At 37.9% G+C, this 14,178-nt stretch overlaps 1 protein-coding gene across 2 annotated transcripts in view; it reads left to right on the top strand.

The window, feature by feature from the left end:
- The window catches only part of CR2 (complement C3d receptor 2), a 36,934-nt gene that overhangs the window by 20,453 nt on the left and 2,303 nt on the right, over positions 1 to 14,178 (top strand). Inside the window, exons 13-21 of one of the 2 annotated variants that reach the window (XM_055108668.2) lie at positions 99 to 275; positions 355 to 439; positions 795 to 877; positions 1,374 to 1,766; positions 2,781 to 2,966; positions 4,437 to 4,622; positions 5,797 to 5,820; positions 6,515 to 6,590; positions 12,005 to 12,113. In XM_055108668.2, the coding sequence (XP_054964643.1) occupies positions 99 to 275; positions 355 to 439; positions 795 to 877; positions 1,374 to 1,766; positions 2,781 to 2,966; positions 4,437 to 4,622; positions 5,797 to 5,820; positions 6,515 to 6,590; positions 12,005 to 12,095 (1,301 nt within the window). In that variant the 3' untranslated portion in view covers positions 12,096 to 12,113. The remainder of the gene's footprint in view (positions 1 to 98; positions 276 to 354; positions 440 to 794; positions 878 to 1,373; positions 1,767 to 2,780; positions 2,967 to 4,436; positions 4,623 to 5,796; positions 5,821 to 6,514; positions 6,591 to 12,004; positions 12,114 to 14,178) is intronic. The other variant, XM_055108671.2, reaches the window with a different exon arrangement.

The raw sequence follows: 14,178 nt of genomic DNA, 5'->3' as shown, positions 1-14,178 counted from the left end.
ATCAGAGTTTCAGACTGTCTGTCCAATGTTGTACACTTAGTGTTCTTGAGTAGAAATTCCTCTGTGTTGGTATTTATGTAGGGAGTTTTTCTCTTCAGGCTGCCAGCCACCTCCTGGGCTCCACCATGGTCGTCATACAGGTGGAAATACGGTCTTCTTTGTCTCTGGGATGACTGTAGACTACACTTGTGACCCTGGCTATTTGCTTGTGGGAAACAAATCCATTCACTGTATGCCTTCAGGAAATTGGAGTCCTTCTGCCCCACGGTGTGAAGGTACTTTAAGTTCCAGAGTTGTCTTTCTCTTTGATATGAGACATCTATAAATACTGTAATTCCATCCTTGCTTCTCCAGAAACATGCCAGCATGTGAGACAGAGTCTTCAAGAACTTCCAGCTGGTTCACGTGTGGAGCTAGTTAATACGTCCTGCCAAGATGGGTGAGTATGAAGTGGTCTATTCTGAGAAAAGGTCTCAACCTTGTTTTGTGGATTAACTTGACCTTCAACTTGTCTTGGTGGCATCCTTTAGAGGCTCCTCATTGTCACAGGCATGGAGAATATGAGGTTCCAATGGCCTAAATAGCAACTCTGACTCTTCAGTCGTCTCTTGACATGGAAAGGGCTTTGCTTAACTCAAAAGTAGTTTTTTTACTTGGAGTAGAAAAAAGTAGTTTTTTACTAGAATTTCAACTCCTCTCTGCCAAAGTTCTTATTTAGAAGTCCCTTTTTGCATGCAGTTTGAAGAGATATGATATTGGGAACAGGAAATGCATTATAATCTGTCTCTCTGTAGGTACCAGTTGACTGGACATGCTTATCAGATGTGTCAAGATGCTGAAAATGGAATTTGGTTCAAAAAGATTCCACTTTGTAAAGGTAAGTTAGAAAAAATAAAAGCCTGACAATGGTAATGGAGGATTAGAGAGGGCAGGCCACTGAAGAATTAGTCTACTGCTGCTTCAGCAGTCTTAGGCGTCTCCCTCATTGGAGGTTAGATAAGAAAAATCTTATGGTGTTGGTCAGCATTGACACTGAGAAACAACATTGTCAAGTAGGAACTGTTTTTCATGCATCTGCTAATTTTGCTAACAATAACAAAATATATAGCCCATATTCCTAGGTCATGGGAACATAGCTGTATTTCTTCCTTCACACTTTACTCTATTTTCTGAATTTTTATGGAGTATATAGTACTCATATAATCACATTTAATAAAGCTGTTTTTAAAAAAAGCATAATCCATATTCCAAAATTTAAGTTATTTTCTAGTTATGTGAAATATATGCAGTTGCATATTGTCATTTGTACCTGAATGAAGACCGCTCACCTTGAGGTACTAGCTGAAGTAGAACTCCCTAAATCTCTTCTGCAGTTATTCACTGTCACCCTCCACCAGTGATTGTCAATGGGAAGCACACAGGCATGATGGCAGAAAACTTTCTATATGGAAATGAAGTCTCTTATGAATGTGACCAAGGATTCTATCTCCTGGGAGAGAAAAAATTGCAGTGCAGAAGTGATTCTAAAGGACATGGATCTTGGAGCGGGCCTTCCCCACAGTGCTTACGATCTCCTCCTGTGACTCGCTGCCCTAATCCAGAAGTCAAACATGGGTACAAGCTCAATAAAACACATTCTGCATATTCCCACAATGACATAGTGTATGTTGACTGCAATCCTGGCTTCATCATGAATGGTAGTCGCGTGATTAGGTGTCATACTGATAACACATGGGTGCCAGGTGTGCCAACTTGTATCAAAAAAGGTAAGATACTTGGAAGGGATAAGTTATGGGATGTTGTACAGAATAAAGAAAAGAGGTTTTGAATCTGCACTTGACATTCTGCCTAAAGAAAAGCATCTAAGAGCTAAGGCAGTTATATTGTTTTACAAGATATCTGCCTTTTCCTATCTTCTCACTTGATTGTTTTCTCTTTCCTTTCTCAGTGTATTGAGCAATAAATAGTACATGAAAGGATAATGGCTAACTTCCAAATTGATAGCATCTCCAAAAATTGTTATTGTTATGACTTTAGTGTAAGAAAAATGCACATACATTTTTGGCAAATGTTTGGCAGTAATATTGCTAATAATTTGATATTTAAGGCTATGTTGCCAGCCAGAAAGAGAACTTTGGGTGTTCTGGAGAATTAATTGGCCCTCCAACCCATTGAATTGTCTTTCTTGTAATTGTAGTTATCATTTGCCAGCCTTATTCCTGTCCATGACTATCTACAGCAGAGGCTGTTTGGCAACTGTTGTCTTTGGCCAGCACAGTAACCTTAAGTGAAACCCATCTTCAGTTTAAGATAAATAGTGAGCTTGCGAGCCACAAGAGCCCCCTTTGCTTCCCAGCAAGGCACCAGTAACTTGAGCTGAGCAGTGGCTGCCACTTTTAGAAGGACAGGGGCTCTCTGACTTGTCGTATCTGGTGGCTTCACTTCCTAGCTCTCGTAGACATTTGAAGGTGTAACCATGTCTGCTATTTAAAGGGAAAGGAAAAGAAAACTGTTGGCTGATGGATTACCATTGTGAACTGTATCCATTAATGTTTCATTATCTTATTTTTTAACACTTTTCTTCAAATCATATTGGCTATCGGTAGGAAATGCAGATCTCCATCCAGTGTTGCTGGTCTGGGTGGAATGAATGAATGTTTTTGGATACCAGTTAGTTGGCTTGTTGCTTCTGGCCTTCCTGTATCGCTATCACCCAGAGATAGTGCAGGCTATGTGTTCCTCTGTGCTGAGTTAAAGACCCTTTCTTATTGGTGTCTAAGCCTTCATAGGGTGTCCACCTCCGCCTAAGACCCCTAACGGGAATCATACTGGTGGAAACATAGCTCGATTTTCTCCTGGAATGTCAATCCTGTACAGCTGTGACCAAGGCTACCTGCTGGTGGGAGAGGCACTCCTTCTTTGCACACATGAGGGAACCTGGAGCCAACCTGCCCCTCATTGTAAAGGTGCTTTGTCTATTTTTTATTCTTATTTTTATATCAAATTTGTGCCAAATAGATATATTCAGTTGGGTACTTTCAACTTAAAATAGCCAAAGAAATGAATTAACTGTCTGATTACGTTAAAGGCTTTAATTAGATTAATACAATCATTAATCTAAATATCTCAAAATAAGAAAAAATGTCTCAGGCTGTAGTCTATCTGGTGAATGACCACTTATGTAGTCATTTACACATAGAAAGTTGGAGTTATGTCTGTAAATTAAACAACCAAAGCACAGATTGTATTTACACACTGTAGTTACAGTTATATTAAGTGTGTATTTGATAAAGTACCAATAAAAAGCACAGCAATGTTTTGAGAATATTTGCTGAGTGTTGGTGGGATTATGGGTACATTTTTAATAAAAGTTTCAGAAAGACATTTTCATTGTCATAAACAGTGCATATGAAATATGACTAGTAAATTAGTGTCTAGTATTCATTGAACACTTTTTACTCTATGCCAGACACTGTGCACAGCACCTGACATGCATTATTTCATTTAGTCTTCATGAGAGCCACATGAGGTTGGTGCAATGATTATCCCTGTTTTATAGATGAGGTTTCAATAGCATGGAGAGATTTGGAACTTACTCAAAGTCACACATCTAGGAAGTACTAGAGCCAGGCTTCAAATCCAAGATCTCACTGTGTTAATCCATTCTCACACTGCTAATAAAGACATATCTGAAACTGGGTAATTTATAAAGGAAAGAGGTTTAATGGACTCACAGTTTCACATGGCTGGGGAAGCCTCACAATCATGGCAGAAGGTGAAGGAGGAGCAAAGGCACATCTTACATGATGGCAGGCAAGAGAGCGTGTGCAGGAGAACTGTCCTTTATAAACCATCAGATCTCATGAGACTTATTTACTATCACAAAAACAACACAGGAAACCCCACCCCCATGATCCAATGACCTCTCACCAGGTCCCTCCCATGGCGCATGGGGATTATGGGAGCTACAATTCAACATGAGATTTGAGTGGGGACACAGCCAAACCATATCACTCACACTATTGATGACTACACTGAAAAGAAGAAAGAAATGAGAAAGCACGCACATGTATGAAGAATTAGAGAGTAAAACTAGAAGCAGAAAAAAACAGTAATTCAGAATACTTCATAATATTACCAATTCGGCCCTCACCATTTCTCCAAGAAGCCATTAAAATTATCCATCACTGTTTGGATAGAAACTGAAGCAAAAAACACAAATATAATCTGGCTTAAATTACCCAGAGGTTATTGAGATAGAGGGCTGACAGTAAAAGATTGTGTCTAGGATATAGCCTTATCCTATTTCAGTGCAGCTTTCCTTACTGAGAGTGAAACAGGTTGGTTTTATAAATCTTTCTATTAAGGGAAATTTCTGCTTTCTTGGTAAAAGGCCAAAATATGACTGTGCTTGAATTAGATTTCTTTAATTTCAGAGGTAAACTGTAGCTCACCAGCAGATATGGATGGAATCCAGAAAGGGCTGGAACCAAGGAAAATGTATCAGTATGGAGCTGTTGTAACTCTGGAGTGTGAAGATGGGTATATGCTGGAAGGCAGTCCCCAGAGCCAGTGCCAATCGGATCACCAATGGAACCCTCCCCTGGCAGTTTGCAGATCCCGTAAGTACCACGGGCTTCACCGCTGCTTGTAACTGGCTAACGGAGAGAAGAGAGTGAGAGTTTCCCTCAGTGTGGAGAGTCCTGGGTTTTAAATTGACATAGGTTTGTGACCAGTTGTATAATTACAGAGGAACTTGAAGTCAGTGGTCTATTCTAGAAAAAGCACAGCTTGGCCAGGTCCGTGACTTCTGCCTGTGATACCAGAATTTTGAGAGGCTGAGGCAGGAGGATTGCTTGAGCCTAGGAGTTTAAAACCAGTCTGGGCAATGTAGTGAGACCTGGTCTCTACCAAAAAAAAATAATAATAATAATAACCAGGCATGGAGGTGTGCACCTGTGGCCCCAGCTACTCGGGTAGCTGAGATAGGAGGATCACTTCAGCCCAGGAGGTTGAAGCTGCAGTGAACCATGATTGCACCACCGCACTCTAGCCTGGGCAACAGAGTAAGACCCTATCAAAAAAAGAAAGAAAGAAAGAAAGAAAGAAATTAAATAAAATAAAAAAGAAAATGGAAAAGAAAAAACACAACTTTCTTAGGATGGGGAAAGTGAAGAAAAGAAAATAGAAACACTAATTTAAAAGGAGCAAAAATGTGAAACAAGCAACCTGAAATTTTGAAAGGAGTTGCTGCGTAGACCACCCTACGTGCTGAATCTGAGTTAATAAGTGCTTACAATTTGACAGGGAACTGCAGAAATAGGTTAAATAAATAGTTGTTACAGTTAATATTTGCATTCTAACCTGAGAAATCTCTGATTATAAAGTTGAGTATATTGGTTTTGTCATTGGTGGACTCCCCCAATCTACTTAGAGTGAAAAAAAAAAAAGGCCAGTGAGTTGCTACATAAGAAACAAATGGATATAACTCAAGGTTCCAATACATCTTTTTTATCTGTTGTTTTTTGTTTTTGTTTTTGTTTTAAATAGACACAACGTCTCACTATGTTGCCCAGGTTGGTCTCAAACTCCTGAGCTCAAGTGATCTTCCCACCTTGGCCTCTCAAAGTGCTAGGATTACAGGCATGTGCCACTGTGCCTGGCCCCAATACATCTTTTAAATCGACTTGGAAGGGAGCTAGAGTTTATTTCTGGGACATTACCATGAAACGTGGGGCTACATTGAATTATGACACTATACTGATAATCATTTTCATGATTTTGTACTATTTTTAGGTTCACTTGCTCCTGTCCTTTGTGGTAAGTCTTCTTAAATACTTGAAGAAAAGCTCTTATAATATTTTTTAAAAATATGTAATGCTAGAGGTCCTATATCCTATCTGATGATATATTTAACTCATAGGGAATGTTCTCTTTTTGGTGTTTTAAAGATACTTCAATGTACATGTCACATTACAAAATGTCACTTTGGCATAGAGTTGGATAAATTATTTGAACAGCCAGCTCTTTCTTTTTAAATTGATATTTTAGTTTTTATTAACTGTTGGTGTTTGGCTTGATTTGGTCTATTGAAATAGGCAGGCTTCTTCTGCTGTAGCAAAATATATTTCACAGCTGAGAGTTAAATGTTATGCAAAATTATAAGAACCTGGTGTCCTGTGCGCCTAATTTCTATTCTTGAGATTTCTCTCTTGTCACCTCAGTGACAAGATGGTTACTAATGAAACTAAAAGGAACAGAAAAACTCAATGAAAAGTTGACTGGAACCTTGTGGTCATGTGCTTGGTGCTTTAGATTAAAGGTGGACTGGATCAAATCAGAAAAACCTTAAGCTCAACTATAATTATTCAGGAATTCAGCATTTATGTCCAAGAAGAGTTAAGTATGAGTCACATAACATTTTCCCCACCACTAGCAATAGGCCCTACAATCAATCAGAACAATGTAGGTGATCGTCTTCTGGCATTTGATACTTGCTGGATTTTTCTTCTAGGTATTGCTGCAGGTTTGGTACTTCTTACCTTCTTGATTGTTGTTACCTTATACATGATATCAAAACACAGAGAACGGTAAGTTCAAATGCAAATACTTGATTGACCAACATGCACAAATGGTTTTGGCTTCTTGTCTGAAACTAAACACAGAAGCACAAGTTATGTGAAATAAATACTGCAATGTGATAACTAAATGAAGTATCTCGTGCTATACAAAAGGAAGCCCTTTCTGTAGGACTTAAGAGATATCAAACACTTAGCTTATTTTATTGAATGATGTTTATTCAGATAGTATATTGTAAACAACTCTAGAGAATAGGAAAAAAATCCCAGTGGGAACGACTGCAAATACTTTGGTGTATTCGTATCTGATCTTTTTTGTATATTTTTTCTCTCTTTAAACTGAAATTTTGTCATTTTCATCTTCTGTCTTGATTTTTTTCATTTAGACTCATGTTTATGTTTTTATGTCTTTAAGTCATGTTTTCAGTTACTAAATAGCATATTATTCTATTCTGTGTATTTATATATGTATTTATGTGTTTTAAGTTCCTTCCAAATTTACTTTGATAATATATAAAGATAGGAGTAGCACCTTTGGCTAAACCTTTTTTCATACCCACTTATTTCCTTAGAATAGATTTCTGGAATTACTAAAGATAAGTGCATGAGCATTTAATATACTTGATAACTATTGTCAGATGACGTGCCAGGAAGTTTGTTCTTAGTAATATTTAATGTACCGGGATATGTCGTGTTTCTCAACCCCTTTTCCTGCTTCATTGATTTGCCTGTTCCATTACAAATCACTTTGTGTTTAATTAATACCTTTATGTTATTATATCTGATAGGGCAAGAATTCACACTACAATTTTATAGGACTTTCCTCTCTATTCTCTTCTGTTTGTTCCTATAGGTGATTTTTAGAATCATTTGTAATTTCAAAAAAAAATTGTGATTACATTTAAGTCTATACATTAATTTGTGAGAAATTGGCATCTTTTCTGTAATGTCTTCTCATTCAGAAACATACTAGGTCTTTCCATTTGATCAAGTAATCTTTTCTCTCCCTTAGTCATTTTCATGATTACTTAATATTAACTATATTACTACGTTTCTATGTTTTGGTATGTTATGTTTTCTTATCCAGAAATTAGATATATTTTTGCATATTATTTTTAATTATTTTTAAACATCTGAATCCATTAGGAATTTATTTTATGGTATGGTAGTTGAAGTAAACCCACTTGTACTTTTTTTCCCTATATATTCAATTTTTTCAAACCCTATTTTGAGTAAACCATCCCTTCACCATTGGTCATAGTTTTCTTTATCAGATAAAGCACGCCTATTCAATTCTTATGTACACTGGGGCTTATGTCAGAGATATCTGACATAAATATGCAAGATAGATTATATTCCACTGATCGGCCTGTCTCTATGAGCCAGAGCTACTCTATTAATAAATGTAGCTTTTTCCGAGATGTGTTCCCCCTCTTCAAAACTATTTTGAAATTTTCTTCTATTTATTTTTGCAGATAGGCTATAGAATTATTCGCACCACGACTACACCTCCCATACCCTAGAAAAATAAAATAAAATCTTAGATCATTGATAGGAAGTGCCTTAAACCTATATATTTATTTGGGAAGAACTGACCTCTTCATGATATTCACTATTTCCTTCCAGAAATACCAGATGACTAATTATTCAGATGTTTTGTTATATTTCAGTTAAAATTTAATAGATTACCTTATATAAGCTACATAGCCATAAAAGTATCTTATTTTTATTGCTTTATAAATAGAATCATTTTTGGTTATGTCTTATAAGTAATTGCAAATGATATCTAGGAAAGTCTATCTTTATACAGTCATTAATTCTAATAGCTTTTCAGTGAGTTACCCAATCATCTAAGTAGAAAACTATATTTTCTACCAATTATTATTATTGGTAGAAATAATTTCTACCTCATATCTACCGATTATACATTTTCATTTATTTGTTTTTGTCTCATTTTACTGAGAAGAACTTTAAGGAAAATCTTCAGTAATATTAGGGAATATTGGCATATTTTAACCTTTATTTTTAATATAGAGCCTCTAGTGTTTTATCACTAAAAATGATACTGCATCCTTTTTTCTTTTCTATATTACATAAAGTGTATTTCTAGTCACAAAAGTTGTTTTTCCCTATTTAAAATCACTGAAAAATCTTGTTTCCCTTCTTTAAGCATATTTTTATATCACTATAAATATTTGCATAAGTTTTTAAAATACAAAAGTAAATATGCTTGTTGTAGCAAATTAAATAGTTTATAAAGATACTGAATAGTCTCTTCCACTGAACAACTGCTGGTGCCTTCAAGTCCAACATACTAAGTTGATGGATGTCAGCAATTTGCTGTAGATACTTTCATATGTTGCTCTATCTAGTATATACATGCATGGCTTTTAAAACATTTGAGCGTAATGTTAGAGAAATAGAAGTCATGCGAAAAGAGGAATGACCACGTCCATCCATTCTTTTCTTATACAACAATGGCTGAGTGCCTACTATGTCTTAGCACTATACTAGGCTAGAATCACAAAGCCTAGTAGCATATGGCCTCTGTCATCAAGGAGGTCACAGCCTGGTAAAGGAGGACAAGCATGTCGCTAAACAAGTACCATAAAATAATGTCGCCATGGTGGATTATATGATATTTGGTGAGGATGCAAAGCAAATGGTCAATATTTGGGAGTTTTAATCAGGAAAAGTTTCAGCGTGGAAGAGATGTTTCAGGTGAGCCTCAAGAGAGTGTAGACAAGGAGAGAAAGGCATTCCAGACAGAAAGAGCAGTTTGAATAAAGGCCCAGAGGCTTGGCTTTCCATCATGTGTTGTGAGAACTACATAACCCATTTGAAATGGCTAGGAAATAGTGTGTGTGTGATGGTGATTGAAGGCGAAAGTGGCATAGCTTTAGGTGGAGACATGCCATTAAAGAAAAAAAAAAAAAACCCTGACACGTAAATCTTGTGGAAGCTACAGAATACTAATATGTGCAAAGGATACATTTTTAACAAAGCATACCGTCAGGTGTTGGCCTCGGATGTTATGTGTGCATAGGTTCGTGAGTCTTTGTACATGCTAGTGTTAGGGCGGATAATCCAATGAAGTCTTACCAACTCTCAGGTAGCTCCGAGTGGGGAGATGACCAAGTCATGCCACCTAAAACATGTCACCAAAAAGCTCCAGCAAAATTTCTTTCACGTGCCAAGTCCCCTGCATCTATCATTTACCCTGCCACCAGTGCCATCTGATGCCATGGCTCAGTTATGTAATTCCTAGAATAGGCTCAGACATGAAGGGGTTGCACTGAAACTATGTACTGAGGGTATCTACGAACCTGGGCAGTTTGTTCTAGGCTGGAGGCGGGAGGGTGAGGGCTGCCTATGGGGTTCTGGCTGTCCTGTACAGTTAGCGTGTACTTAGAGTGTAGAGTTTACCAGAGTGTGTACCACACAACCCTGCTTTCATGAATGACTTCAGAAAAAAAGGGTGTTCTATGGCAAATAAGATTTGGACATACTGCACACTGTATTTTTTTCTTGTGGAGAATCACAAGGACCATGAGAATATTTAATAAGAGGTTTTTTGCTATCAAGAGGACAGGATTTCCAGGACTTGGTGACATGCTGGATGTGGGGAGAAGGAGGCACATAGAATGGCTCACATGAAGGCGATGAGGTGGACCCCCTGACTCACTAAAAGAGGAGAGGGGCAGGATTTGTGGGGGAAGATGAGGAGTTCGGTTCTGACCTGGTACTTTGAGGTACTCATGATTTAGGGCTTGGGAGAAGGGTCTGGACTCAGGTGGGTGACACTTAAATCACAATGAAAGCTGTGGAACCAAAAAGAACAGAATAGATAAAAATTGGGATAAGAACAGCCCTCAGAAGAACAGTAATGTTCAAAAGGCAGAAAGTGAAGGAAGAGAGGCAGGGGGAAAACTAGCAGAGAGTAGCGTCACAGAATTCAAGGAGAAAAGGGTCTCAAAAAAAATTAGGGATGTCATTTGCAGGGCCTTCCTCATAGGAAGTCACAAGATAATTTCAGCCCAGAGGAATTAGAAACATAAATACATAGAAAATACAGTCTCTATCTCTTTCCTTCATGCTACTGAGTTTGCTATCAGAGCACTGCATGTGTATAAAAATTTGCAAATTTGGGGAATGCTTACAAGTGCAAATAATTTATAATATTCCAGTCTAATTATTGTTTATTAATATGATTATATCATGTACTATACTTAAGTGCCTCAACTGATATGAAGCAAACATACCTGTTTAACCAGATTCCTAGTTGTCATTCATTTATTTCCATTTGCTAACCCACTTCAATTGATTTTCCAATAATTGATAAAGACACTTGAATGGCCTGAAATGCTTTTTTAAATGAGATGAGTAATCGTTTAAAAATGAATGTCTAGTGACAATATTAAATATTTTGAAAAGCCATCTAAACACTTGAAAGATACTATGCTATTCTTTTCTAGTCATCTAAGATATTGTAACAAAGCTTAAATCTCACATTGACCTAAAAATTACTGTTTTATAATCTTCTTAACATATCTCCTGTACACGGAACTCTTCAATATTCTAGTGAGTGACATGCTGTCAGTGTCTTTAGCAGTATTCTTTCTTCCCCAGTAATTTTGTATTACGTTATTTTAGAGCTTTACATGGTAGTATAATCACATTTTATTGTCTTTTAGTAATTCTGGCAAAGTGGTTTTAGAAGCACAATGAAATACGTGTACTTTCAAAGAAGGAAAGTAAAAACATTCTCTTCAAACTCATTTAAAGCTTTTAAGTCAGACTAGAACATTGAGTCCCAAAAGGGTAAAGTTATGATCTAAAATAAGAACTTATTTTTGCTTCTTTTCTTCAATTTGGAAGTTGTAGTTGTTAGTCATTAAGCGTCCTGGATCCTAGGGTAAAGCTGCTTAGTGTCAGCCTCTGACTTGAACACTTACAAGCCTAGATCATTAATTTTTTATGTGCCTTTCCAAAAAATGGAGTTACAGTGTTTACACTTCATAGGATAAAAACAATAAAAATGAAATAATCACAGAAAACCAAACACCGTATGTTCTCACTTGTAAGTGAAAGTTGAACAATGAGAACATGTGGGCACAGGGAGGGGAACATCATACACTGGGGTCTTTCACAGGGTTGGGGGTTAGGGGAGGGATAGTATTAGGAGAAATACCTAATGTAGATGACGGGTTGTTGGGTGCAGCAAACCACCGTGGCACATGTATACCTATGTAACAAACCTGCACATTCTGCACATGTATCCCAGAACTTAAAGTATAATTTAAAAAAATGAAATCATCCACAAAAGTACTTACCATGTGTTGGGAATTATGGAAAGCAAACAACTGCTACATTGAAACATGGTCAATGAGTAAAGATATTACATTTTTCTTTCTTCTTCTGTTTAGCAATTATTATACAAATACAAGCCAGAAAGAAGCTTTTCATTTAGAAGCACGAGAAGTATATTCTGTTGATCCATACAACCCAGCCAGCTGATCAGAAGACAAACTGGTGGTATGTAATGAAATGGAAATATTATTAATTTACATATAAAATTTCCTTCAACTTGTATTTATCAATAAGCATAGCATTCACGGTGTATATACATGCTTCTTACTATTGCACAAGTCTTCAGTAATCATGCATAGCAATTGTTCATTTACCTACTTCATTTTGCCAACTAATGTTCCAATTTTTTAATCCATCCATTCAACAAATATTAAACTAAATAGCAAAACAACTAAGAATAAAATCAATAAGATGATAAGCATTATATAGAGACATAATAAAGCAGGCAAGGGGGATAAAGAGAACAGGGTGGTCGCAAGGGAAGCTCTTACTAAGAGAATGTCATTTGAGAAAAAACTCAAGGGAAGTAAAGAGCCAGGGCCGGCCTTGGTGGCTCACGCCTGTAATCCCAGCACTTTGGGAGGCTGAGGCAGGCAGATCATTTGAGGTCAAGAGTTCGAGACCACTCTGTTCAACATGGTAAAACCCTGTCTCTACTAAAAATACAAAAATTAGCCAAGCGTGGTGGTGTGCACCTGTGGTCCCAGCTACTCGGGAGGCTGAGGCAGGAGAATCACTTGAGCCTAGGAGGCGGAGGTTGCAGTGAGCCAAGACTGCGCCACTGCACCCCAGCCTGGACAACAGAGCAAGACTGCATCTCAAAAAAAAAAAAAAAAAAAAAAAGCCAGCCATGTGGCCATATAGGGGAGGAGGATTCCAGAAAGAACAGTAGGTGCAAAGGCCATAAAGCAGTGTGTGCCAGCTGTGTTGGCGGCACAGCAAGGAGGCCAGTGTGGCCTAGAGTTGTAGAGATGAAGTCACAGAGATGGGGGTGGGATGTGGGCGAGAGGATGATCGTACAAAGTCTGCTATGTCATTGTAATGGGATGGTGGGCAGGAGAGGATGATTGTATAAAGTGTGCTAGGTCATGGTAAAGAGATTGGTTTTTATTTGGAAGCTTTTAAGGAGAGGAGCAACACATTCACCTTAACTGCTGTGTTAAGAACAGACTGTAGGAAGCCATGGGTGGAAGATGGGAGTCAATGAGGAGGCTGCTGCAATCATCCAGGCAAGAAATTGTCAGTGGCTACCACCAGGTTGTGAGAAGAGGCCAGATTCTGCATGCATTTTTAAGACAGTGACAGTAGGATTTGTTGATAGTTTGTATCAGAATATGAGAGGAAGAGAGCTGTCAATAATGACACGAGGGCTTTTGCCTAAGCAACTGGAAGGATAGAACTGCCATTAATTACATGATTGAGAATGCAAAGAGCAGGACTGGGGAGAAAAATCAGGAGTTCCACTGTGGAGATGTTAAGTGTGGATGTCTAATAGACTTGGCAAGAAGACAGCTGATGTACAAGTCTGTATTTTGGGCAATTGGTCCAGGCTGGAGATAAAAATTTGGGCTTTGTCATCATGTGGATGTACATAACAAGGAGACTGAATAAGATCTCCGAGAAGTGAAAGAGGCTAGCAAAAAGAAAAGGTCCAAGTATTGAGCCCTGGATCCTCCAACATTAGGAGTCATGGAGTGAGAAGGCACCCACTAAGAAGTGAAGGAGCAGCCTCTGATACTATCCAGAGAAGAACCTTAAAGTCAGGCAAAGAAAGAATTTTAGGGAGGAGGGAGTGATCAACTCTGTCCAGTGTTGCTGGTAGGCCAAAAAAATGAGCCCTGAAAACTGACCATTGAAATTCAGTAGCACAATTTTTTTGTTGTTGTTGTTTGAGACAGGGTCTCACTCTGTCACCCATGCTGTAGTGCAGTGGTGTGATCTCAGCTCACTGCAGCCTCTACTTCCTGGGTTCAAGTGATTCTCATGCCTCAGTCTCCTGAGTAGCTGGGATTATAGGCAAGCAGCACAAAATTTGCTGCTGAACTTGACAGGACAGTTTTTGAAGAGAGGAAGGAGGCAGGAGCCTGACTGGACGGAGCTTAAGAGAGAATGAAAGGAGAGAAATTGCAGCTATCAAATACAGACAACTCTTTCTAGGTTTTTTTCTATAAAAAGGAGCAAATAAGTAAAGTGCTAGTAAGAGTAAAACATAAAGTCAACAGAAATATTT

The sequence above is a fragment of the Pan paniscus genome, chromosome 1 (genome assembly GCF_029289425.2).
Source record: "Pan paniscus chromosome 1, NHGRI_mPanPan1-v2.0_pri, whole genome shotgun sequence".
Classification (NCBI taxonomy): Eukaryota; Metazoa; Chordata; class Mammalia; order Primates; family Hominidae; genus Pan; species Pan paniscus.
The sequence above is the reverse complement of the archived record's forward strand: the minus strand, read 5'-3'. Positions and strand labels throughout refer to the sequence as shown.